The sequence below is a fragment of the Rhincodon typus genome, chromosome 4 (assembly GCF_021869965.1).
Source record: "Rhincodon typus isolate 14 chromosome 4, sRhiTyp1.1, whole genome shotgun sequence".
In the NCBI taxonomy this organism is placed as follows: Eukaryota; Metazoa; Chordata; class Chondrichthyes; order Orectolobiformes; family Rhincodontidae; genus Rhincodon; species Rhincodon typus.
In genome coordinates, this window is record NC_063335.1 from 8,430,150 (window position 1) to 8,457,746 (window position 27,597).

Consider the following 27,597-nt stretch of genomic DNA (forward strand, 5'->3'; position numbering starts at 1 on the left):
GACATCGTGGTGGGGCGGGCAATAAACATAGAAATAGCTAATGCATGTAAAAATGGTACAGCAATTATCATGGGGGATTTTAATCTACATATCGATTGGTCAAACCAGGTCGGTCATGGCAGCCTTGGGGAGGGGTTCATAGAATGCATCCGCGATAATTTCCTTGAACAATATGTAATGGAGCCTACAAGGGAGCAAACTATCCTAGATCTAGTCCTGTGTAATGAGACAGGAATAATTAATGATCTCACAGTTAGGGATCCTCTCGGAAGGAGCGATCACAGTACGGTCGAATTTAAAATACAGATGGAGCATGAGAAGGTTAAATCCAGTACCTATGTCCTATGCTTAAACAAAGGAGACTGAAGGAATGAGGAAGGAGTTAGCTAAGGTAGAATGGGAGCAAAAACTTTATGGTGGGTCAATGGAGGAACAGTGGAGGACTTTCAAAACAATTTTTCACAGTGCTTAGCAGAAGCATATTTCAGTGATAAGGAAGAACTGTAGGAAAACAGAGAGCCAGCCATGGATGTCTAAGGAAATAAAGGAAAGTATCAGATTGAAAAAAAACACATACAAAAAAGCAAAAAGTAGTGGGAAACTAGTAGACCGGGAAATCTTTAAAGGCCAACAGAAAGCCACAAAAAATGTTATAAAGAAAAGTAAGATAGATTATGAGCGTAAACTAGCTCAGAATATAAAAACAGGCAGCAAAAGTTTCTATAAATATGTAAATCGTAAAAGAGTGGCGAAGGTAAACATTGTTCCTTTAGAGGATGAGAAGGCCAATTTAATAACTGGGAATAAGGAAATAGCCGAGACATTAAACAGTTATTTCATGTCGGTCTTGACAGTGGAAGACACAAATAACATGCCGAAAACTAAGGGAAGAAGGTTATAGCAGGTGAGGACCTAGAAACTATCATTATCACTAAGGAGGCAGTGCTGGGCAAGCTAATGGGGCTAAAGGTAGACAAGTCTCCTGGCCCTGATGAAATGCATCCCAGGGTACGAAAAGAGGTGATGGGGGAAATAGCAAATGCACTAGTAATTATTTACCAAAATTCACTGGACTCTGGGGTGGTTCCCGCAGATTGGAAAACATCCAATGTGACGCCACTGTTTAAAAAAGGAAGTAGACAAAAAGCAGGTAACTATAGGCCAGTTAGCTTAACTTCGGTAGTGGGGAAAATGCTTGAATCTATCATTAAGGAAGAAATAGCAAGACATCTGGATGTAATTTGTCCCACTGGGAACACCCAGCATGGGTTCATGAAGGGTAGGTCACGTTTAACTAATTTGGTGGAATTCTTTGAGGACATTACTTGCATGGTGGACAACGGGGAACCTGTGGATCTGGTGTATCTGGATTTCCAGAAGGCATTTGACAAGGTGCCACACCAAAGGCTGCTACATAAGATAAAGTTCCATGGTATTACAGGTAATGTATTGGCATGGATAGAGGATTGGTTGACCAGTAGAAAGCAAAGAGTAGGGGTAAATGGGTGTTTTTCTGGTTGGCGGTCAGTGGCTAGTGGTGTGCCTCAGGGATCAGTGTTGGGACCGCAATTGTTTACAATTTACATAGATGATTTGGAGTTGGGGACTAAGTGTGGTGTGTCAAAATTTGCAGATGACGCTAAGGTGAGTGGTAGAGCAAAGTGTGCAGAAGACACTGAAAGTCTGCAGAAGGATATACATAGTCTAAGTGAGTGGGCAAAGGTCTGGCAGATGGAGTACAATGTTGATAAGTGTGAGGTCATCCATTTTCGTGGGAATAACAGCAAAATGCACTATGTTTTAAATGGTAAAAAATTGCAGCACGCTGCTGTGCAGAGGGACTTGGGTGTCCTTGTGCATGAATTGCTAAAAGTAGGATTGCAGGTGCAGCAGGTAATTAAAAAGGCAAATGGAATTTTGTCTGTCATTGCTCGAGGGATGGAGTTTAAAAACAGGGAGGCTATGCTGCAGCTGTATAGAGTCCTGGTGAGGCCACACCTGGAGTACTGTTGCAGTTTTGGTCTCCTTACTTGAGAAGAGATATACTAGCATTGGAGGGGGTGCAGAGGAGATTCACTCGGTTGATTCCAGAGTTGAGAGGGTTGGATTATGAGGAGAGACTGAGTAGACTGGGATTATACTCATTGGAATTCAGAAGAATGAGGGGAGATCTTATAGAAACACTAAGATTATGAAGGGAACAGATAAAGTGGAGGCAGGGAGGTTGTTTCCGCTAGCAGGTGAAACTAGGACTAGAGAGCATAGCCTCAAAATAAAGGGAAGCAGATGTAGGACTGAGGTCAGGAGGAACTTCTTCACCCAAAGGGTTGTGAATCTGTGGAATTCTCTGCCCAGTGAAGCGGTTGAAGCTACCTCACAATGTTTTTAAGGCAAGGCTAGATAAATTTTTGAAAGGTAAAGGAATTAGGGGTTATGGTGAGTGGGCGGGTAAGTGGAGTTGAGTCTCAAAGATCAGCCATGATCTTATTAAATGGCGGGGCAGGCTCGAGGGGCCAGATGGCCTACTCCTGCTCCTAGTTCTTATGTTCTTGTGGACAAGGACCATTCCAGCCTTTCCAGTCTTCCCACCACCCATAACACCATTGCTTTTCATGTCTGTCTGCATGCTTATGTAGGGGGAGTTTTATAAGGGGGTTAATGTTTTAAGTACTAGTCATATGTCAGCAGTTCATAGTTGTTTACCTGTTGCTAGAATCTATTGAGTGTAATGAATAGTCATTCTTGTTAAATACAGAAACCTTGCCTGTGCTTTCTGGCAACCTGGGTCTAAGAAGACAGATACATTGGGGAATCTTGCATTCTTTTACAAAATGGTTAACTTTTGTGACAACTCTAGGAACAGCAGGGCTTGTTTTTCACTGCACTGGCTGAATACTATGTCTCAATACTAAGCTTGTATCAAACACTGTTGGTTAGATCATACTTGGAAGATCTGCATAATGTTCTGATTATTAGATTATGAAAGGCCAAAAAAAGCAATGCATGAGGTGCAAAAATGATTTACAAGGATAATACCATAAATCCAAGATGACATCTACCCAGAAAAGGACAAATAGGTTGGGTCACCTCTCCCTTGAAAACAAGAGGGCCTACCAAATCCAAAGTATATTAGAAGTATAAACTTTCTGAAGGAATGAGTACAGAAAGAATATTTCTACTTCAGGAGGAAAACAAAACTGAAGAGTATCAACAAAAGATAGTTACCAGGAAATCAAACAGGAAATTCAGAAGAAACACCTTTATCAGAGAGTGGTGAGCATGTGGAACTCATTGTTACAAAAATTAGTTAAGGTGAATGTCTTTGATACATTCATGAAGAAGATAAATAATCATTTGAGGCCACAAAGTGTTCTGCTGATATAGTTTGGTCAGGAAGGGAAGGAGGAGGGTTGAATGGAGCGTAAACACCAGCAAGGGATATGGATCAAGGGCAGGCAGAAAGAATTAGTTTGATTAGGCATCATGTTCAGCACAACATCGTGGGCTGAAGGGTCCGTTCCTGTGTTATACAGTTCTATGAGCTGCTTAAGTTGTTATCCTCGTCCTGTGCTGTCAATTCTAAAGAGTCACAAGTCTTGTGTTTTGCTGACTCAAGATAACATTGATGTGATTTCTTCAACAAGTGAGGCCTCCTTGCAGGTGACGCATATCCAAAACACAGGAATCTTCTTCATTTGAATTTCTGGCCAAGATCTACTGACAGGAAGACGGTCACTGCAGTGTAGGCTGGAAGCATGTAGAGGAATCATGTTGACTACCTGGGAATTTTAAACGTCCCATGGGCAATCACCCAGCATTGGGAAACCATCAGAAAACTTTCCAATCTAAGTTATAGTCACAAAATTCAGAAGGATCCCACTGAGTTAGCTTGATAGGAAATGTTAGAGGATTAAAACCTCTTCTTATCTCTGTTATAATTCTACAGGTGACTTCCCTGCACTCAGCCTGGCTGGCTCCCTCACTGCCATCTCCTGATTTGGCTGACTGGCCACCCTCCACTCCTTCCCCTGAACCACACCAATTCGGGCTGGAAAGCCCACTCATCCAGGTTTGTCGCAAATCCCTCACTCTCTCCGACCAGACAAACTATTCCCTCCCCTGCCCGATGCGACCTAACCCAATACCCACCCCAACCACCAGCCACCCTATCCCCCATTCACTTGCCACCCTGCCCACCTACCTACTGGCCAACCTATCTCCACAGCCCTCTGCCATCTTACCGAGATACCTGCTCTCTCATGTGCCATCCTCTCTCCTTGCCACTTACCTCACCCACATAATATAAATAACACTGAATATAAAATCGGTCAAGTAATTACACTAAGATTTGTTAAATAACAATGTCATTAAATATTTAAAAGTAACGGAAAAAGGTAATGAGAAACCGATGTAAAAGAGTATTAGAAAAATGCTACAGAAGTTTCATTCAACTAACCTTGAAGTTCATATACCTACGATGTTCACTACTGCCCTTAAGAAGTAGTTCCAGCTGCACTAGCATCATGGGAGGCATGGTTTCACTTCCCCTACACTGCATCAAAGTCTATCCAGCTTTCTGCAAAGGAGACTCAAACAGGAGGCAGCTAGCATCAGAAGACTGGCTATAGAAAGCACGTGCTTGTAAGTGGGTACATTTTCCTGTTATTGTCATCAGTCGGAAGTTCTGGGCCTTTGTTTTAGGCTGAGGTTGAAAATGTTTTCTCATGCAATAGAATCCCAGTGGAAGGGTCTTCACTATTATAAAGAGCAAGATTTAATGACTGATGCCAAGTGTTAAAAGGAATGTCGTTCAATAGTAGCCAAAAGATTTTCTCTTGAAACAGACATTCCTGTGGTTATCTAGTTGGACTTTTTAAGTTTATAATAAATGTAAAGGTTTTCATTTCATAAAAAATGAGATAAGTTAAAGCTACTCTCAGGCATCATCAACAGATAATAGAGCTCAATTTAGCTATACAATCCAGCAGAATAATTCTATTTTTCTGTGTTTAGTTAATTATTATAATTAACAGAAACACAACTTGATAAAAGCCTTAATGTGACTGTAGTTTACCTAAGTCTTATCAAGTCAAAGCTTTTGATATTCTGAGATAATACGGCAGAATGGCTACAACACAAGAAGTGGCCACTCACCCTGACATGTATGTCTTTATTCATTAACGGGATAAGGACATTGCTGGCTAGGCAGCATTTATTGTCGATCCCTAATTGCCCAGAGGGCAGTTCAGATTCAACCACATTGCTGTGGGTCTGGAGTCACATGTCGACCAGACCAGGTATGGGTGGCAAACTTCCTTCCCTAAAGGACATTAGTGAACCAGATGGGTTTTTCCCTGACAATCAGCAATGGATTCATGGCCATCACTAGATTCTTAATTCCACATATTTTTATTGCATTCAAATTCCACCGTCTGCCGTGGCGGGATTCGAACTCAGGTCCCCAGAATGTTACCCAGGTCTCTGGATTAACATTCCAGCGATAATACCACTAGGACATTGCCTCCCCTCTACCAGGTCTCAAAAGAGCAACTGAGCTCGGCCCAATACTCCACCCCTTTTCTGTAGCTCAGCATCTTTGTCCCAAAATTATTATCCAATTCCCTTCTGAAAACCACAAGTGTATCTGCCTCCACCACACTCTCAGACAGTGCATTACATGTCCCAACTATTCATTGCATATTTTTCTCATATTTAACGCCATTTTCAGTTATTTTGCCATTCACCTAAAATTGACACTCTCTGGTTTTCAGCCTTTCCACCTTTTGTGTCATTTACATATCTAAATTGTCATCATAAATGTTTCAATTGAAATCATTTGTAGCAAAAAGGTTTGAATATGACAGTAGATTAGATGCTTATTTTAATTCAAACTAGATGCTTATTTTAACTCGCCAGCATATCATGCATGCAGAACAAGGGAACAGAGTTTCAGAATAAGGGAACCACCTTTAAAGATGGAAGTAAAAAGGAATTTGTTCGCTCAGAGTGTCATGAATCTTTGGAATTCTCTCCCAAGAAGGCTGTAGAGCCTGAACCATGGAATATATTCAAAATTGAAATGAACAGATTCTTGGACTGTAGCAGAGTTTGGGTTATGAGTAATTGCAGTTGAAGGGAAGATCAGATCAGGTCTTAGTGAACGCCACAGAGGGTTGATACAATGTGTGGCCAAATTCTGATCTTACTTCTAAATTCTTCTGATCAGCCTTCCCCTAAGCTAATACCTTAACTTAAAAAATATATTTTGCTAGACATACATATTTATACAAGTATCCATTCCTTAACATGCTAGCATTTTGTTTTATGCACTAATGCAGTGTGTCCGTCGCTGGCTGGGCCAGCATTTATTGCTATTCCTAATTGCCCTTGAGAAGGTGGTGGTGAGCTGCCTTCTTGAACTGCTGTAGTCCATGTGCTATAGGTAGGTCCACAATGCTGCTAGGGAGAAAATTCCAGGAATCCTCCCTATGTTTCCAAGTCAGGATGGTGAACGGTTTGGAGGGCAACCTGAAGGTAGTGGTATTCCCATATATCTGCTGGCCTTGTCCTTCTAGATGGAAGTGGCTGTAGATTTGGAAGGTGCTGTTTGAGGATCTTTGGTGAATTTCTGCAGTGCATCTTGTAGATAGTACACACTGCTGCTACTGAGCGTTGGTGGTAGAGGGACTGAATGTTTGTGGATATGATGCCAATCAAGTGGGTTGCTTTGTCCTGGATGATGTCAAGCTTCTTGAATGTTTTCGGAGCTGCACCAAACCAGGAGTGGGACTATTCCACCACACTCCTAACTTGTGACTTATCGATGGCGAACAGGCTTTGGAGAGTCAGGAGGTGAATTATTTGGCACAGTATTCCTAGCCTCTGGCCTGTTCTTGTAGCTGCTGTATTTATATGGCAATTCCAGTTGAGTTTCTGGTCAATGGTAATCCCTAGGATGCTGATAGTGGGAGATTCAGTGACAGTAATCATGTGTCTTATTGGAGATGGTCAGTTCCTGGCATTTGTATGGCTTGAATGTTACTTCCTATTTTGCCGTCCAAATCTGGATATTGTCCAAGTCTTGCTGTATTTAGACACGGACGACTTCGTTATCTGAGGTGTCACGAATGGCCCGTGCAATCATTGATGAACATCTCCACTTCTGACCTGATGATGGAGGGAAGGTCATTGATGAAGCAGCTGAAGATGGTTGGGCCTAGGTCACTACCTGAGGAACTCCTGCAGAGATGTCCTGGAGCTGAGATGATGATGGATCCCACGCATCCATGACCATCTTTTTATGTGCCAGGTATGACTCAAACCAGTGCAGAGGCTCTTTGATACCATACTGTTCTAATGTAGCCAGGCAGTCACTCTCACCTCACCTCTGGAATTCTTACCTCTAGACCCTTTTGTCCATATTTGAACAAGGCTGTAATGAGGTTAGGAATTGAACGGCCGTGGTAGAACCCAACTGGGTGCCAGTGAGCAGTTTATTGTTAAGCTTGATAGCACTGTTGATGACAGCTTCCATCTCTCTGCATAAAATGCTTAGCTTTGTGAAAAACATTTGGATCACTTGTACATGCATATGATAACTGATATGAGAATGTTATCTCTGATTGCTACTTAAGCCATGAGAATGTTAGCAAAGGGCAAACAAGATCGGAGTGTTCAGTGAGTAGCACAAAGATTGTTATGGGAGAAGGGGGTTTTAATTCATGAAGCACTGGCAGCACAAGTGGGGAAAGCAGGAGATGTACCATTGGGACAGTATTCACTTGAACCCGTCTGAAACCAGTATCCTCGTTTCATATAAGAAGGGCTATGGAGGGCGCTTTAGAATTGTAGTCTCACTGAGAACAAACTTGGAAAGTTAGAAAGAAAGAACAAAGCTGGATGGCAATGCAGATTATAACCAAAGAGTGAAAACAAGTGACAGAGCATATATACATAAGAATGCACAAAGAAAAGATCAGAATCAGAAAAAACTGTAAAAAGAAAGAATGACAGCCTCTATATCTAAATAAACAGGTGGGAAAACACACCGACGCTTCATCAGAGGCTGCACTGAGGATGTTACCAAGCACGGTAACGAAACATCTGCGGAACAACAAACCAGCTCAGCGAGCCAACCAACCTCAAATAAACAGTCATAACAAGATGGCTTGATAATATAAATCAAAATGAATCAGTGGATAGAATAGCTGTTATAGAGATATGGGTCTATGGCAGGGACATGAACATTCAAGGTTATTTGAGATTTCAGAAGGAAAGAAAGGAAAAAAGAAAGGTGGTGAGGTAGCTGTTAATAAACGATGATATCAGCATCAGAGGGAGAAAAGATCATGGTTCAAAGGATCAACATGTAGAATCAGTTTAAGTGGATACAAGAAAAAAAGAAATCACTAGAGGAAATGTTTTATAGGCCTTGGGATCCCAGACCAGACTGCCAATTACACGTTGTAATCTGGCTGAGAACATCTTTTTTTAAAAAGCAGTGTATGATTCAAGGGACTTACTCAGCGAATAAAGCCACAAGGTTCTCTTGTTTGAAGAAACAGCAGTAAACTTTACCAAACAATGTGAGAGCAGTAACACATCTACAATACACAAACAATTTATTCCAACACCCAGAATTAACCCGTGGTTAATTTGGGCTATAGACAGCGAACACGCCACAGTACACACCAAATAGCAAATGCAATCTCACACATTTGTCAGCAATTCTCCCAGATATTAATGACAAAGTGGGTCATCAAATCTCATTAAACTTCATGAGAGATCATGATTCTTCACTTCTGCCAATTTGCTCTTGAAACTCCCTCTCAATATGCAATCTGACATGGTCTGCCTCAGTGGCTGCTTCCATTCCAGTCAATCACTCTTGTTTGCTGGACTTTAAAACCTTACTCCAGTACTCGTTCACAAGCATAACTCCAGCTTTTCACCAATAGCCAGAAACAAAAACAGAAATTGCTGGAAAAGCTCAGCAGGTCTGGCAGCATCAATGGAGAGAAATCAGAGTTAACATTTCAGGTCCAGTGACCCTTCGTCTATTCAGCCAGTCCTACCCTGAGCTCCTATTTTGCTCAGTTGCATTAAGTGAAAACTGCTTGTGAGCTTTCAATCTCCATTCTCTCATCTACACTGAAATATTAACACCCTTAGGCTTCATTCAAGCCCCTCACATTTTACCCCAACACAGAGCCAGCTTGCTCAGATTTCTTAAACTTCTTCTGAATCCTGAATCTAACACTTAGCTGATAATTCCTAAAACTTCTACCCAAGTTCTAACAGCACAGAGCTGACAGGTCCCCTGGATCTGATGGTCTGTATCATCGGCTCTTAAAGATATGGGAATGCATCTGCTTCTTGCCTGGTCCCAGCAGACTGGCAAACTGCAGCTGTTACACCACTATTCAAGAAAGTAGCGAGACAGAAAACAAGAGACCTTCAGCCAGTTATGTTAACAGCTGTTAGTGGAAACATGTTTGAACTTATTAGTAAAGAGGTAGTAGCAGGACATTTAGAATATCATAATACAATCAGGCAAAATCAACATGGTTTTGCGCAAAAATCATGTTTGACCAACTATGAGGATTTAATAAGCAGGGTGATAAAGGGAAACCAGCAGTTGTAGTTAATTTGCATTTCCAAAACTTATTCAATAAGGTGGTAGAAAAAATTGAAAACCAGAACAACATATAAATTTAAGATAGGCTATAGAAAGAGGACAGACCAGCATGTCAAGTACATGAATCACAAAACAGCAAATAGATACAGCAATTAGGAAGTCAAATGAAATGTTAGCCTTATTTTTTTTTTAATTCTATCGCGGAATGGGGAAGCTGTTGGTTCAGCCAGCATTTATTGCCTATCCCTCACTGCTCTTGAAAAGGCGGGAGTGAGCACATTCATGAACTACTACAGTCCATGTGCTGTGGAGGGGGCACGGAGCATAACAGTTTCGGAGAAGGAATTCTTGCCACAGCTGTACTGCATTGACAAGACCACATCTGGAATACAGTATACAGTTTTGGTCTCTTTATTTGAGGTGGGACATATTGGTATTGGAAGCAGTTCAGAGAAGGTTCACGAAGTTGATTAGGGATGATGATGAAGGGGTTGTCTTATGGGGAAAGGTTAAGTTGGTTGGGCCTATACTCACTGGAGTTTAAAAGGATGAGAGGTAATCTTATTGAAACATAGAAAATTCTAAGAGGGCTTAATGGTATAGATGCTAGGAGCATGTTTCCTTTCCAGAGGGAATTCTAGACTTAGGAGGCATGGTTTCAAAGTATAGGCATCCCATCAAGACAGAGAGAATGAGGAATTTCTTCACTCAGAGGAACACTTTCTTGACCAGCAGTGGAGGCTGGATCACTGAATATATTCAAGGCTGAGTTAAACAGATTTTGGTCAACAAAGAAGATACAGGCAACAGGAGATAGGCAGGAAAGTGACGGTGAGGCCACAATTAGATTAGCTATGATCTTTATTGGAAGGTGAGCTGGGCTGATGGACAGCATTGCCTCTTCCTGCTCCTATTTCTTACCAGTTTATGGGTTCAGAGATAGTGGGAACTGCTGATGCTGAAGAAGGGTCCAGACCCGAAACGTCAGCTTTCCCGCTTCTCTGATGCTGTTTGGCCTGCTGTGTTCCTCCAGCTCTACACCTCGTTATCTCTCACCAGTTTATGTTTTTTTTTGTTTTCACCACCTAGCCAATGATATGGTGGAGTGAGTTACCACTATTATTACCACATTTTATTCTAGCAAAAGGAACAGAATGAAAATTGGGTTGATTCTCTAATGGATGGATGATGTTTTTAGCCTGATGGCCATCTTTTATGATCTCATTATTCCAAGCCCATATGGTGAATGTTGTTAAGTGACAAGTATAGAGTTAACATAGGGACAGACAGCTCAAGTTAGACATGTAGAGCTGAGCTGTAGAGACAACAAGCATTCTGAATAATTGCAAAAAGGAAAAGGTGTGTGGATTAAGTTTGAAAGAAATTTAGCACAAAAAGAGCAGCTCATATCAAATACTCTAGTTTATTCTATTAGTGGTAAATGCATGAAATGTTTAATTAATTACGTATGAATACATGAACACATTACAATATGGATGTTGACTGAACAGCTATGTGTTTCCAGCATTTTAATCAACTGATTATTTGAAAAAGTTGTTTCTTAAGGTTGTGTCCTTAAAGTACGGCTGAAAAACACTAAATATCTAACACCACTGCCACTTTTCAGTCTCCCATATTACCACCAAGGAACATCCAAGCACAAAAGCATTAACATTGATGGTCATAATGTTTAAAATTCTTATTTTTAAAAATGGTTACTTGAAAAGAATTTCTTTCGCTAAGAGGTAACAAATAAATGACTTGCCTGGTAAGGAACAATGCTCTCGTGTGCAGTTCCCCATCGTTTTGCTTCCTTTCCACCAGTAAGATAATTTGCAGCTATGTGGCTAAGGCAAGCAACCTGATTGGAACAATGAAAACAAAAACCATCAACAAAAAGTATTTTATAAAAATCCTATGTTTGTTATTGAAAATTACTTTAAATCATATTTTAAATTGTCTTGACTTGAAACTAAATATTTAAAAAATTATAGGTTTATTTCTAAGTCGATTATTTAACCTTTTAAAGGAATTAATGACAGGGTTCAGGTAATCAGAGCAAATTAAAGAAGGAGGTAAAAAAAGACTTTGTATGGTGGTAATATCCCTAGCTCTGGACTGGAAAGCATGGGTTCAAGTCCCATTTGCCCCAGGAGTATGTTATAACATATCTGAACAAGTTGGTTCAAAACAGCTATAAGTACTGTCAAATAGGAAATTAGGCAATTGCTTGTGAAAGACAATACTAAGAGGTGTGGGAAAGCAGGATAACGGAAGGAGGCCAAGTGGCCACATGTGGAAGAAAAAATTTGATGAGCCAAATGGTTGTTCTTCTGCAGGATGTGGTTGTGGTTAATTCTCAACTGCTCTCTGAAATGGCCTAGCAAGCCACTCAGCTGTATCAATCACCACAAAGTCTCAAAGAAATGAAACTGGATGGACCACCTGGCATCAACCTAGGCACTAGAAAAGACAACAGCAGAAACAAAGCTTGTCGAAACTGCAAAGTCCTCCTCACAAATATCTGGAGGCTAGTGCTAAAACTGGGAGAGCTGTCTCACAGACTAGTCAATCAATAGCCAAACACAGTCATACTCACTTAATCACACCTTATAGACAATGTCCCAGGCAGTATCATCACTGGATATGTTCTGTCCCACTGACAGGACAATCCCAGCAGAGGTGGTGGCATAGTGATATACAGTCGGAAAGAGTTGCTCTGGGAGTCCTCAACATTGACTCCAGACCCCATGAAGTCTCATGGCTTCAGGATAAACATGGGCAAGGAGACCTCCTGCTGGTTGCCACATACCAGCCTCCCTCAGATGATGAATCAGTACTCCTCCGTGTTGAACAACACTTGGAGGAAGCTCTGAGTGTGTCAAGAGCACAAAATGTCTGTAGGTCAGGGATTTCAATGTTCACCACCAAGAGTGGCTCAGCAGCAGCACTACTTATCAAGTTGATCAGGCCCTAAAGGACAGAGCTGCTAGCCTGGATCTGCGGCAGATGGTGAAGGAACCAACAAGAGGGAAAAACACTCACGGGCAGTATCAGTAAGAGTGCCAAACACACAGTCCTTGTGGAGACAAAGTCCCACCTTCACATTCAGAATAACCTCCATTGTGTTGTGTGGCACTATCACCATGCAGCACAATCTGCAACCTTACAGCCCAGCATATCCCTCACTCAACAATTGCCTGGTTCAATGGAGGAGTGGCACCAGGCATATCTGAAAATGAGGTGTTAACCTGGTGAAGCTACCAAACAGGTCCACTCGCATTCCAAACAGCATAGGCAGCAAGAGATAGACAGAGCTAACAGAGCCCACGACCAACAGATCAGATCTAACCTCTACAGTCCTGCCACATCCAATTCAATTCACTCAATATTAAGATATTTGATATTAAAAAATGGTTGCTGACACTGGATACTGCAAAGACTATGGGCCCCAACAACATTCTGGCAGCAGGTCTGGCAGCATCTGTGAAGGAAACAACAAAGTTAACGTTCCGGGTCCGGTGACCCTTCCTCAGAACAGTTCTGAGAAAGGGTCACCAGATCCAAAACGTTAACTCTGCTTTTTTCCTTCACAGATGTTGCCAGACCTGCTGAGCTTTTCCAGCAACTTTGTTTTTGTTCCTGATTTACAGCATCCGCAGTTCTTTCGGTTTTTATTTTGGCAGTAGTACTGAATTGTGCACCAGAACTTGCCGCTCCGCTAAGCAAACTCTTCCAGTATAGCTACAACACTGGCATCTACCCGACAAAGTAGAAAATTGTCCAGGTATGTCCTGTACACGAAAAACAGGACAAATCCAATTCAGCTAATCACCGCCCCATCAGTCTACTCTCAATCATCAGTAAAAAGTGATGGAAGGTGTCATCAACAGTGCTTTCATAAGAACTAGGAGCAGGAGTAGGCCATCCGGCCCTTCGAGCCTGCTCCGCCATTCAATAAGATCACAGCTGATCTTTCCGTGGACTCAGATCCACTTACCCGCATTCTCACTGTATCCCTTAACTCCTTTACTGTTCAAAAAAAATCTACCTTATCTTTAAAAACGTTTACTGAAGTAGCGTCAACTACTTCACTGGGCAAGGAATTCCATAGATTAACAACCCTCTGGGTGAAGAAGTTCCTTCTCAATTCAGTCCTGCTATCGAACAGTACTTGCTTAGTAATAACCTGCTCAGTGAATCCCAGTTTGTGTTCTGCCAGGGCCACTTAGCTCCTGACCTCATTACAGCCTTAGTTCAAACATGGACAAAAGAGCTAAATTCCAAAGGTGAGGTGAGAGTGACTGCTATTGACATCAAGGCTACATTTGACTGACTGTGGTGTCAGGGAGCCGTAGCAAAATTGGAGTGAATATATGATAATGCAGTATCATGCAGATAAAATGTAAAGTTATTCATTTAGGTAGGAAAAACAGAATGGAAAAGATTACGTAAATTGTAATAAATCGTGAAATACTGATAGGCAAAATTTTCACTTTGGTCTCCACACCCAGGAAAAGATATTCTTGGCATAGAAGAAGTGCAGTGATGGTTTTCTAGACTGGTTACTAGGATGGCAGTTGGTCATATGAGGAGAGATTACGTTGTCTGGGCCTGTATTCATTGGAGTTTAGAGAAATGAGGGGGGATCTCATTAAAAAAGAAGAGGTACAAACACAATGGGTCAAATGGCCTTCTGTACTATAAAATTCTATGATTCTAAATGGGAATTGGGGAAAAGTCTCCACTGGTTGGAATCATACCTGGCACAAAGAAAGATGGTTGTAGTTATTGGAAGTCAGCCTCATATTCTAGGCCCAACAATCTTCACCTGTTTCATCAATTACATCCCCTCTATCATTAGATCAGAACTGGGAATGTTTAATGATGATTAGACAATGTTCAGCATCATTCGTGACACCATCAGCACCCAAGACACTCAACACCATAAAGGATGAAACAACCCACATGATCATCACATCCAGAATCATTCGCTTCCTCCACCAACTGTACTGTGTACTATCTAAAAGATGCATTGCAGATAATCACCAAGGCTCCTCCAACAGCAGCTTCCAAACTCATGACACTACCATCCAGAAAGACAAAGGCAGCTGATACACGGGAATACGGAAGCCAACCTTCCATCCACGGACAACAAGGTGCAGGGCTGGATGAACACAGCCATCCACGGACACCATTTACATGGCTCCCTGCTGCGGAAAGGTGGCCAACATCATCAGAGACCCATCGCACCCCGGTATTGATCACCTACAACCTTTTCCGTCAGGCAGAAGATACAGAAGGCTGAACACATGCAGCAGCACGTTCAGGAACAGCTTCTTACCGGCCATTATCAGACTGATGAATGGACTCGCTAGCCTCAAATAACGCTGATCTCACTTACGTTGATCTCATCTAGCACATGTGCAATGTAACCTGCATGCCTCTAAGTCTTTTGGATCTGTACATCCTTTGCTTACTATGATCTACCTGTACCACTCGTAAGCAAACCTTTTCACTGTATTTCAGTACGTGACAATAAATAAATCAATCAAAATAATTAAAAAATCACAAATCAACACTACCACCTGCATGTGCCACTCCAAGCTACTCATTATCCTGACTTAGAAATACATCTTAGCTTCTTCAGTGTTGCTGAATCAAAATCTTGAACTCTCTCCGTAATGGCATTGTGGGTCAACCCAAAACAAATGGACTGTAGCTGTTCAAGATGGCAGCTCATCAGGACCTTCTTACAGCATGAAAGGATGAGCAATAAATGCTGGCCCACCCAGTGACACCAAGAATCAAGACATCAAGAATGATTTTTAAAAAGGTTGACAAGTTTGATTTGATTTATTAATGTCACATGTACGTACATACAGTGAAAAGTTTTGTTTTGCTTGCCGTACAGGCAGATAATACCATACAAAGTGCATTGGGTAATGGAACAGAGCAAAGAATAGAAAGGTAGGGATGCAGAGAAGGTGCACAGAGAGTGAGATCAACAGTAAATTTAAAATTTGAGAGGTCCATTCAGAAGTCTAATAACAGGGGGGATGAAACAGTTCTTGAATCTATTCATGCCTGTATACAAACGTTCATATCTTCTGCCTTGACAGAAGAGGGTGGAAGAGTGTATAACCGAGGTGAGAGGGATCTTTGATTATGATGGTTGCTTTTCCAAGGCAGTGGAAAGTATAGATGGAGTCAATGGTTGAAAGGCTATCATTGGGTTACCATTGGCCATTAGCGGAACTGGACACGCCATATAACTATAATGGCTAAAAGAGGAGATCAGAGGCTGGGAATATTCCAGCAACTCACCTCCTGATTCCCCAAAGCCTGTCCACCAGCTACAAGGCACAAGTCAAGTGTGTGATGGAATACTCCCCACTTGCCTGAATGTGTGCAGCCCAAAAACTCTTAAGGAGGCTTAAAACGATCCAAGATAAAACAGCTCACTTGATTGTCTGTGGATGTGGTGCCAGTCACTCTTCCATCAACGCTCAGGGTGTACTATCTACAAGGTGCACCGCAGAAATTCACCAACAAGCCTTTTCAGCACCTTCCAAACCCAGATCCATTTCCATCTAGAAGGACAAGGACAGCAGATACATGGGAACACCACCACCTACTAATACCCCTCTAAGCCACTCACCATTCTGACTTGGATTCATTGTCACTGAGTAAAAATCCTGGAAATTCCTCCCTAATGGCATTATTGGTCTGTCTATAACGCATGGGAAGCAGCAGTTCAAAAAAGCAGCTCACTATCACCTTCTCAAGGGATCGGTAATAAATGCTGTCCCTGCCAGTGATGCTCACATCCCAAAGAGTGAATAAAAGAAAGCTTTGCACCTTTTTAATGGATTATGCAGAACTTGCACAGCCACGTTCTCCATTGCTTCATCGATGGCAATGCTTTGGTTGGAATCAACTTGTCAACCAATCTCCACCCTTTTCTCCTGTAGCCTAAATTGCTGTGATTGTTTGAATTTGGGAATTCTTGCATTTGTTGTGATAAGTGCAAATCAAAAAGGTACAGCAACATGTCTCTCTTTTTAGCAACATAACGTGCTCAGAATGTGCCAAATACAATACTCGTTCTACCAAAATTTGGCTCCGGGTTCTGCACAAACACATTACACAAAGATAAAATCTCCTGTTAATCAGAGCAATGAAGCAGCAACTTGTGACTGGAGCTGGCAACACAGTGATATTGGCAGGAAATGAGCCATTCTTCATCTGGCTGAGTTAATGTTTTTATTTTTGATTAGCTCCAACAAAATGCTTTAATCTCTCCTTCATATGGAAGACCTGTGACCAATAAGCAATTGAAGCCATGTAAGTTCATCTTGTTCTGCTGTAATTGCCTGAATTTGACTAATTTAAACTAAATTCAAAGTAATCACAGCAGCAGGAGAAACACAACTGGACCAGCCTTCAATTCACCGCTGGTCACTGAAAATACAGGAATAACACCAAATTAGTGCACAGTGCGCATGTGATGAACTCTCTTAATAGGTGCAATTGTTGGAGACTTGGTGTGCGAACGAAAGTTTTGTAAGGAGAAGTCGTTTGCAGCAAATTAAAACAGCATGAAAGGATCGTGAAAGCAGTCATAAAGTAGTTATGGGCACAACATACTTTTAGAATTCTGCAAAATTTTAACAGCATTTCATTCAATTTCTGATTATACTGACATTTAAACAAAATTATGCAGTAACTCCCAGGCTTTAATTTCATCTGTAAACTTGGATACACATTCTAATTTCTTCAACAAATTACTGACACACAAAAACTAAGGCCCCATTGTAGAGTCCTGGCGAATACCATTTGTCACACCCTGCCAATTAAAGAATGTCCTCTTTATCCTTACTTTTTGTCTCCTCTCACTCAAGGAATTATCAAGCATCCAAATAAACAGTCAAATTTTAAATGTTGCTCCCATCTCCAAAATGGAAAAACTAAAAGCATTGTGTCAAAGCATCTGTATCACAGAATGGCAGCCTTTAATTTGTCATGGTCCCTTTGAGCACAACGTTACAGGACCACAGAGTAGGACTCTTCAACTTCACAGTGACAGTGAACACTTCAGACTTGCAGTAGCAGAACAGAAAGTACAGAACAGGCACACACAAGATAATGTTCAACTGCATGCTGTATCTGTCACAAAAGGTAATTTGGCAAAATGTACACAATTATCAGAATGAACTCTACAATAATACTTTCTTGTACTCATTTCAGTACAGAAACACTCAGGAATCATATATTCTAATTTTGTGGCTAGGAATTAACTCAGAGCTGCTCCTCCTCCTGCGCCACATAAATGCACTTCCAGCACATTTGAAGCTAAATTGTTAGGCTAGCAGAACAGGAGAAGCAAGTTTAAGGAAAGTAATAATAGGCCAAACTGTTGTTGAGCTAGCGTAAAGAATGTAGCATTGCAACAAAAGTTTCTCACCAAGGAAACTGTATCAAAACAAAAATGATTGATGAACTGTGAATTTGAACATTATCCTAATCGCAGTACTTGGCACTGGAGGGTACAATGTGCCTGAATCACTCACTGTGCAAGAGGTCTGTGGTTAGCGCAAGTTTTCTTTTTCACAACAAATCAAAATATCAGCCTTTCATCATGTGTAATGTATAGCTGTAAGCACAAACAGCATGAGCCCTCATTATTAATCTCTGTATATTTACCATTAGATTTACTGGGACAAAGTGCCATAGATAAACATGAGCACATTACTGGGAAGGGAAGAAAAGTCTCAGATATCAAAATAACAAAAGGCCAACATCAGGTAGTGCAGTTTATTGAGGTGATTCCTAGCTGTATAACACAGTAAGTATTTTAAAATTCAAAGACTGAATTAAAATTGAAAACTGCAGACAGCATTCAAAGATCATTGCACCATTTCAACATAAAAGTCACTGCAATTATGTATACCATTTTAAAATGTTGTGTTTCTACAGCAGATATTATCCAGCTGCACTTTTTAAGTAGAAAAGATAAAATCTAAGCTACATAAACTGGTACAAGAATTCAAAACCACAACTTTCTGGTAGGAATATAATCAATGCTGCCAAAAATTTACATATATATTTCAAAGTTTCTTTGCCCTCTCCAAATACAAAAATCCACAAATTTAAGCAATTAAAGCAGAATCAGATGACCAGTTCAAGTTTCTTGTCCAGTTAGATCTTTTATTTGGTCTCATTTCATCTTTTCTTGAAACCAGAGGCTACAGTTTTAAATCTGGGGGAATGTAACTCAGAAATACGAAGAATGCAAAATAAAACACCTGGTTTGGGATCAGGGATGGTGGGTGTTGTTGAATTATATTTTTAAATTACTTTCTACAGTACAATGGTACTTATTTTACAAAAGTATTTATAGGTATGCCTTAAATGTTACAGGTTTTAAAACTAAATGGTAATATTCTCAGAATCTAAGCTAATGATCGAAGTCCTGGTTGTAATTAAACACAGGAAGGATATTGAAAACTTCCTAGAAGCATGAAAACCACAACAGAAGAAGTAAACGAAAAATCATAATTGAAACCACATCCAAAACCCACATCCTTATTATTTACCAGTAGCATCCAAAGGACATTGTTGAGATGCAAAAAGCTCAAGGGTCTTGACTTTTTATAACTTGAAATCATCCAGCTCCAAAACATGAAAGAAGATAACATCTGTCTAAGGTTAAAAGTTTACAGTGAGCCTGTACACTAAAGTAGTTTTTGGTACAGAAACTCAAACAGACCAGTTACTCAACTCCATGTGTATGAAGCCATAGAAAATCTACTTTCTCTTTAGGCTCTTACAAAATGTTTTACATTTACATTGCACCTCTTATGACCTCAAAACCAATTACAAATACAGTCTGCTGATATGCAGGTGATTTGGAAGGTTTAGCATGACTGCCTTGTTTTTATATTCAACGCTTTCTTTATAACATCAAATATCTCATATACTTTCATAACCAAGTTGTCAACTGCTTTACCTCTTCCAAAGATCTTCAATATGCACCGCTACACAACTACCTAAGAACATTTCTCACCTCACCTCTAGCTCTTTTACTAATTACCTCAAATCAGTGCCCACAGTTTATAGTCTACTAGTCAACGAAAACAGCTCCTCTTGATTTGTAAATCCTCATAATTTTGCATAACGCTCTTAAATTTCCACTTCATCTTCCCTGCTCCAAGCAGAATAATCCTATCTTTTCTATTTCTTTGCATACTTGAAACCCTTCATTCCTGCTCGCATACTGACAATTCCCCTCTGACCCTTCTCTAAGTTTAACATCCTTCCTGAAGAGCCATCCCAGAACTAGACAATATTCCAAATGAGACTGAATCAATGAAATTGAAAAGATAAATATAACCTCCTTGCTTGAAACCTCATTTTAGAAAAGCCACTGAATGACTATCCTCAATATAGTTCACCCCTTTATAAACATGGCCACTCCTAGACTATATATTCTACCTTACATCATCTATTTTCTTGATATGGGCGGCACGGTGGCTCAGTGGTTAGCACTGCTGCCTCACAGCGCCAAGGTCCCAGGTTCAAAACCACCCTCAGGCGACTGTCTGTATGGAGTTTGCATGTTCTCCCTGTGTCTGCGTGGGTTTCCTCCGGGTGCTCCGATTTCCACCCACAGCCCAAAGATGTGCAGGTTAGGTGGATTGGCCATGCTAAATTGCCCGTAGTGTTCAGGGATGTGTAGCTTAGGTGGGTTATAGGGGGATGGGTCTGGCTGGGATGCTCTGAGAGTCGGTGTGGACTTGTTGGGCTGAAGGGACTGTTTCCACACTGTAGGGATTCTATGACTTTTGCATGTGTAAAACATTTTTTCATTTAATTATCCACAATTCTGTCTGACACATGGACAATAGCTCAATACAAATTCATTGCAGTTAATCTGGTCACATCAAGCACTTCATGACCAACAATACCAGCAGCGATGCCAACTTTTGCAATGGTTTCTCATTCTAGTTTACCACCCTCCTTGAAAAAAAAATCACGTCCCAGAGCAGATTGAGTGTGTGAACCAGATAGAATACATTGAGAAATGAGATTAAAAATAAATTGTCTAACATCAAGACTATTTAAGTGCAAATTTGCTCAATTTCAATGCAAAAATAAATAAGCACAATGTGTTATAAATGGCATATAAAATAGTTGTATTTATATATCTTCCATGACCTCAAGACATCTCAAAGCATTTCATAGTCACTTAGATACTTTCTGAAATGTAATTACTGGAGAGCAAGGTTCTGTAATCAGCAATAAACTAATGATCTGATAAACTATTGAGGAACAAATATTGTTCAGGAGACTGGTAGAACTCTAGGCAGACCAAAGGTCCCATGAGACCTTTTGAATCCACTTGAGAGGACAGATTAGGTCTTAGTTTAGCATGTCATGTGAAAGATAATACCTTCATCAGTACAGCATTTATCTCAGCACTGTACTGAATTGTCATCCTAGATGAAGTTGCCATGTCTATGGAGGAGACTTGAAACCATGGCCTTCTGACGATGTGATTTCAAAACTATTACATGTAAGTACTATAAAGGCATTTGCTTTGAAAAATCTAAAAATCATTTGGAATGTATAAGTAACGAATGCAACTTATTTTAAATTATTTCCATTTAATCAAATCCTCAATTTTGTCACCTGAGCAACACATTGCTACATTTAAAAGAAGAACACACTTGAGACAAGAGATCCTGAAATATTTCTTCCAGTGGAAACGTTTTAAGGGATGCTTTTTTCAATCCTTGAAGACAAGGGTTGTAAATTACAACAATTTCCCTGAGCTCCACTCATGTGATGTACAAAGTCTGCTGGCTGACTTGCAGCCAATTTCACAGCTTTTGTCAACATCCATTTTTCGCTAAACCACTAACACAGCAAGAAAGCCTAATGGAGAACATCTATATGGAAAATCTGACTCAAAATAAAACAGAGACTAAAATACAGACCAGCAAAGATAAGAATTCACAACGCCAACTCCCATTATTGCCCCAGCAAAATCAAAACACCTCTAAACAGTTCAACATGCACATGCAAAAACCTCCCAGATCCACAAGGATCAACATAGCGCTCCTGGGTGCTAACTATAATTCTAACTGCATGGATAATCCACATTCTGCAAAACAATACTTTTGTTCAGAAAGTTTTAATTCATTGTTAATTCATACCTGGGATGAAAGCAGATTGCAGTCAATATGTAGGCCTTTTCCAGTCTTCTCTTTCTGTAGCAATCCTGCCATTATGGCTCCATGGCTGTACAAGCCTGTAGCTAGATCAGTCATAGCCACTCCAGGCCTAACAGGGTCACCATTCTAATCGAAAAGAAGTAAATAAATTGTAAATATCTAGAGATATAAACCACATACTTATATCTATGATGAAGAATGATAAGATGAAATCTCGGTTGCCACTTGATTCTTTATACAGTTCACGTAGAACCATTAGCTGTCATATAAAAAGTTGCCATAAAAATGGTCTCCAAATGTCAGCTATCATAATCAGTCGGTCTCCTTGCAGTTGTTGAAAGGAAACTGGTTCTGCATCTCATCAGAATGTCATGGATTTAGGCTTTATGTAAAAGAACTCTTGAAAACCCCCCGTAATATATTTAATTCAAAGTCAATTGTTCGGATCAACCTTAATTCTCAGTAGATTGTAAGTAAAATATCTCAGTGAATTAAAAAAATCCTTGGGCAATTCTGACTACTCATCTTTTTTTCTTCGTTTCATCTCCCTGCGATTTTTTTCCTCCTCTCTCCTTTCCATTCTTCATGTTCCCCACTTGCATATTTTTCCTCTTCTACTAGTCCTTGTTGCAGTTTTGCATTACCTTGTCGGCCTCTTGGGATTTGGAGGCAGAGTCTGGTGCATCATGATGCTGTACATAACCTATGTCCACAACTCACACTCACTGCCATACTATCTCCACAATGCAGGTGACTATAGAAGAGGGTGGTGGGAAGCAGGGCACAACATAAAGGCTACGGGAGACAAAGATGTAGTAACAATTCAGGAAGGTAGAGAGAAAGCCAGAGCAGGAAATATCCTTTAAGATAATCAGCTGCACCAGAGATGTCCCCCTATCTCATCTTCATGTTTTCACATTTTCAGAGGAAAGACTCTGAACAACCAGAGCCCCAGACCAGAAAGATCCCAGACAAAAAAAACATCTACTTCTTTAAGAAATAATGGGTCAAAAGTAACATAATTCGTATATCTACAAGTCATGTCAGAAATATTATCCAACAGGAAGGGCAGATTAAATCTGATTCATAAGCAAGCCATTCTTGGATGGATCACAGTAAATCTTTCCTGTTCTTAACAACAATGCTTAAGATCTTCAACACACTTGAGTAGCACCAGCTGCTTATCGCACTGTGGAAGCATCTGTGCTGATGTAGCCCAAAGAACATAAAGACAGCATTATGATGAGGTACATGAGAACCACACCTAACACGGCAAGGAAGAGTACTGACCATTCAGTCCATTTAGCTTGCTATATTCTTTAAATCCAGTTGTGGAATGTCCTTACTGGCAATAGCACCCTCAACTTATGAATCAATATGCACCTTTTCCTTTGACTGTATCAAAGATGCTTACATCTACTATATTAAAGTAAGAGGTCATTTCATCAGTTAATGCTGTGGAGAGTAGAGATTTTTAAAATGACATTGGCCTTGAAGTTTGCTACAAGGTAGTAGTCTACTAATTATTTCTTTCAATGACAATTATAGCTTTGCTCTATTATTCAACAGTTTCACTTCAGCAATTTCTTTCACAGTTTCTGAAACCTGGATTATACTGTCCATCTCAACACTTTTTATCAACGGGAGCATTCTTGACTCAAGACATATCAAATGGCTTATTTGCAGACGTGAAGTTGGATATGCAAACGGAAGTTGGGCAAGTTTCAATGTAGCCAACGCCATTAGATATGGGAAGTAGATGAATCACTGGGGATTGTGCAACTCCATTACTTGGATCCCCTGGGAATTAACTAAGACTGAAGCATATCCCAGGAATTTTATTTTATGATTTGTGATTTTATTGTCATGTGTACTTTACTATGAGAAAAACACTAAAATACAGTGAAAAGCTTTTCCACTGTTGCCACAATCCAGCAACAATTTGAATAGCTTTAAGAATTTTCCTCCATTGCCTCGCATCCATCTACATTGGACCCAACCAACACTGAAGTCGTCACTCTTCAGACGCTTTTGTTGCTGGGCTGATCCTCCTGTGTCAAAGCCCCGCCACCACCTGCACCAGGTCTGCCAACATCAGAGTCGCATCTATCACCACTGGGCCCATCTCACTGATGTTACCGTGATGCCCTTCTGCCACTGCTTCTCCACCACCAGTGTCGGATCCAACCAACAACGAAGCATCTTTCACCACTGGGCCTAGCTTGCCAATGTTGCCTCCGGTGTAGCAGCTGCTGATTCCGATGCCACATCCCGTGCTCGTCCCAGAAAAGTAAATGGGGCCTCACTCGCCACTGCCACGAGATCTACACCAGACCCACTCGCCATCACCACAATTCCGTGAGAATTTACCTCTAAATTCTTCCCCTCTCCCAGCAGGTGAATCAGCTGTAACTGGGACATGATGAGTGGGAGTTAGTGAGACAGGGGTGACATTAAACAGAAGTTGTACTATACCAGTATAGGTCAGAAATGACACAACACCAGGTTATAGTCCAACCGGTTTATTTGAAAATACAAGCTTTCTGAGCCTTACTCCTTCTTCTGGTGTTAGCCTCTGAAAGCTTATGTTTTCAAATAAATCTATTGGACTATAACCTGGTGTCATGTCATTTCTGAACTTGTCCAACCCAGTCCAACACCAGCACCTCCACATCATGGATACCAGTATAGGACATGCTTAACAGACCAGTCGGTCTTTATCTGTCCTTTTCTTTATACTTCTGGATATAAATGGCCAACTCCTGAGCATATGCAGGTCTATGCATATAATATTCATGTGAGGTGACAAATAATGTTAGTGGACATCTGCATGGCAAGTTGGTTCTTTCCACCCACTTTATTCAGGGATTGGAGCTGAGCCAAGATCTCTTGTACTGAATGTTTCCCTGCCAGTGAACATGGCTTTGAGAAGGTGAACACCCAACCGCAGAAATGTAACCACAAAGCTTATCATCCCATGTGAGTGACTAAATATCAGGCCCTTTCAATGGCCAAATGCTGTATCATCAAATCAGGACAGGAATACCTCCATGGGAACACTATGTTCATTGACCAATCATACAGCATGCTTGCACCATACATGCCAGCCTAGGTGGGGAGAGTGGAACTGCTGTAACTTTGTAAATGGAAACAGCTTACATGCAGGTTAGGAAGATATCATGGATAACCTGACCTAACATTAACCACATGTGGTTAGAACCAGATGCTGTGAAGAATATTATTGGACTCAAAAAATAAATTTCTCTCTTCATTGATGCTTCCAGGCCTGCTGAGTTTATCTGGCACTTCATATTTTTATTTCAGATTTCCAGCATCTTAAGTACTTGACTTTTACTTAATGATTTACAATGATTCTTGTTCTTCCAATTCCCACAATTTAAAGCTTGCATCCTTGTTTAAATTCCTTTTATTCTCTCACTTCAGAGCAGCTCTATAATGTCAACAGTTCTGAAACCCCAGAAGGACTGTGTGTACCTGTGACTGTGTTTTTTAAAACATACATTGAAGTACTGTGTACCATGCTGGTCATCCTGTTATGGGAAGAATATTATTAAATTGGAGAGGGTTCAGAAAAGATTTACTGAGATGTTGCTGGGACTGGAAGGTTTGAGTTATAGGGATAGCCTGGGACTTTTTTCACGGGAGTGAAGGAGACTGAGGGGTGATCTTAGAGGTGCATAACCTCATGAGTGGCATAAATAAAGGTGAGTAGCAAAGGGTCTTTTCCCTGGTGTGAGTGAGTTCAAAACAAGAGGGCATATTTTTAAGGCGAGAAGAGAAAGATTTAAAAGGGACCTGAGAGGCAACTTTTCCACACACGAGGGTAGCTCATCTGTGGACTGAACTGCCACAGGAAGTGGGAGATGCAGGTACAGTTACAACATTAAAAGACATTTGGACAGGTACATGAATAGGAACGGTTTAGAGGGATTTAGGCCAAATACAGGCAAGTGTGATTAGTTTAGTTTGGGAAGCTTGGTTGACATAGACAGGTTGGACTGAAGGGTCTGTTTCCGCGCTGTATGACTTTTTTTTTAAAATAGTGCTTGATGGAATCATAGAATGATGCACTAAAAGGAGGTCATTCATGCCAAAGAACTATCCAGGTAGACCCCTTTTCTTTCTCATTGCTCTGGCAAATATTTTGCTTGAAGCATTTATCCAATGTCCTTTTGAAAATCATAATTGAATCTGCTCCCATAAGTTTTCCGACAGGGCACTCCAAATCAAAACAATCCATTCCAAAAAGAAAATTTGTTTTATCACCGTCCCTCTATGAAATTTCATCTTAATCTTCTTTGTTCATTGAGATTTCTCTCCTTCTTAAGGTCCGGTTTTAAACAGTTCAAATTTGAAGACCATGCCTTCAATTCTCCAAGGCCTAAGTACTGGCCTCTTAAATTACCTCCCTAAATATCTCACCATCTCTACCTCCCTATTGAAAGTCACCCCTTAAAACTCATCTCCTTAAGCAAGCTTTTGGCATCTGTTCAAATTTCTCCTTAACTAACATGGTATCCAATTTTACTCAATTGTGAGGTTTTAGGACTCCTGCTATGGGCTTGCATCATCCACTGGTTGGATGCTGAGAGAATACAACTCAAAGAAAATAAACAGTGCAGTGGAACTTTTTGTATTGCATTCCTGCAAAGTGTTTGGGGATGTTTTCTCAGATTAAAAGTGCTATATAAATGCTTACTGTTGTGCAGTGGTAATAAGGATAACAACCACTGCATCACCATTTTCACCGCATAATGAAGTTACTCATCCCTGGTAACAATCTAACAAATCCTCCTAAACCCTCTATAAGGCCATATCATATTTCATGAAGTCTGCTGCTGAAGGTTAAACACAAAACATCAGTTGAGGCTTATAAAACAATTTATAAATGTTTTGTTTTCTTTCCTTTTGTACTCCATGCCTCTGATAAAAATAAAAATCCCATTTTTTTAGGCAGGACTTCATAGACCTGCCATCTTCAAAGCTTTATGTACATAAACCCCAACCTCTCCCTACTCCTATACACCCTTTGAAATGGTACTATGGATTTTATATTGTTTATCTTCATTTTTCTTACCATATGTACTACTTCACACTAGTGTTAAATTTCATGTTCCATGTATCTGCCTATTTCAATATGTCCACAACATTCTGGAGTTTCCCAATATTCTTCGCGTTGCTTACTACATTGCCAAGTTTCACGTCATCTGCAAACTTTGAAATTATACCATGCATACTGAAGTTCAGATCATCATTTTACTCAGAGAAGTGATCTGAAGAAAACTGTAAGAAACATCATAGTCTAAAAATAATATTTCATCACTACTCTCAGCTTTCAGTTCAGTAGTCAATTTTATGTTTCATGAAGTCACTTTTTTTTAAATTCATGAGCTTTCACTTTCCAACAAGTGCAGTTGAATGTCAAATGCCTTTTGAAATTCCATTCAAGTAACATCAACCAAACTATTATTAATACTTTCTGTTGCAAAGGACTTGTCCAAATTAGTGAAACAATTTCCCTTTAAGGAATTAGCACTATCATCATTTATTACCTTTCCAAATCCCAATTCATTTTGTATCAGAGATAGTAGGAACTGCAGATGCTGGAGAATCTGAGATAACAAGGTGTAGAGCTGGATGAACACAGCAGGCCAAGCAGCATCAGAGGAGCAGGAAGGCTGACGTTTCGGGCCTAGACCC

At 40.4% G+C, this 27,597-nt stretch overlaps 1 protein-coding gene across 1 annotated transcript in view; it reads right to left on the reverse strand.

Moving 5' to 3' along the window:
- sugct (succinyl-CoA:glutarate-CoA transferase) overlaps positions 1-27,597 on the reverse strand; it is a 393,759-nt gene that overhangs the window by 296,877 nt on the left and 69,285 nt on the right. Inside the window, exons 8-9 of the mRNA XM_048596403.1 lie at positions 21,859-22,002; positions 11,403-11,498 (exon numbers count right to left, since the gene is read on the reverse strand). Coding sequence (XP_048452360.1) covers positions 11,403-11,498; positions 21,859-22,002 — 240 coding nt within the window. The remainder of the gene's footprint in view (positions 1-11,402; positions 11,499-21,858; positions 22,003-27,597) is intronic.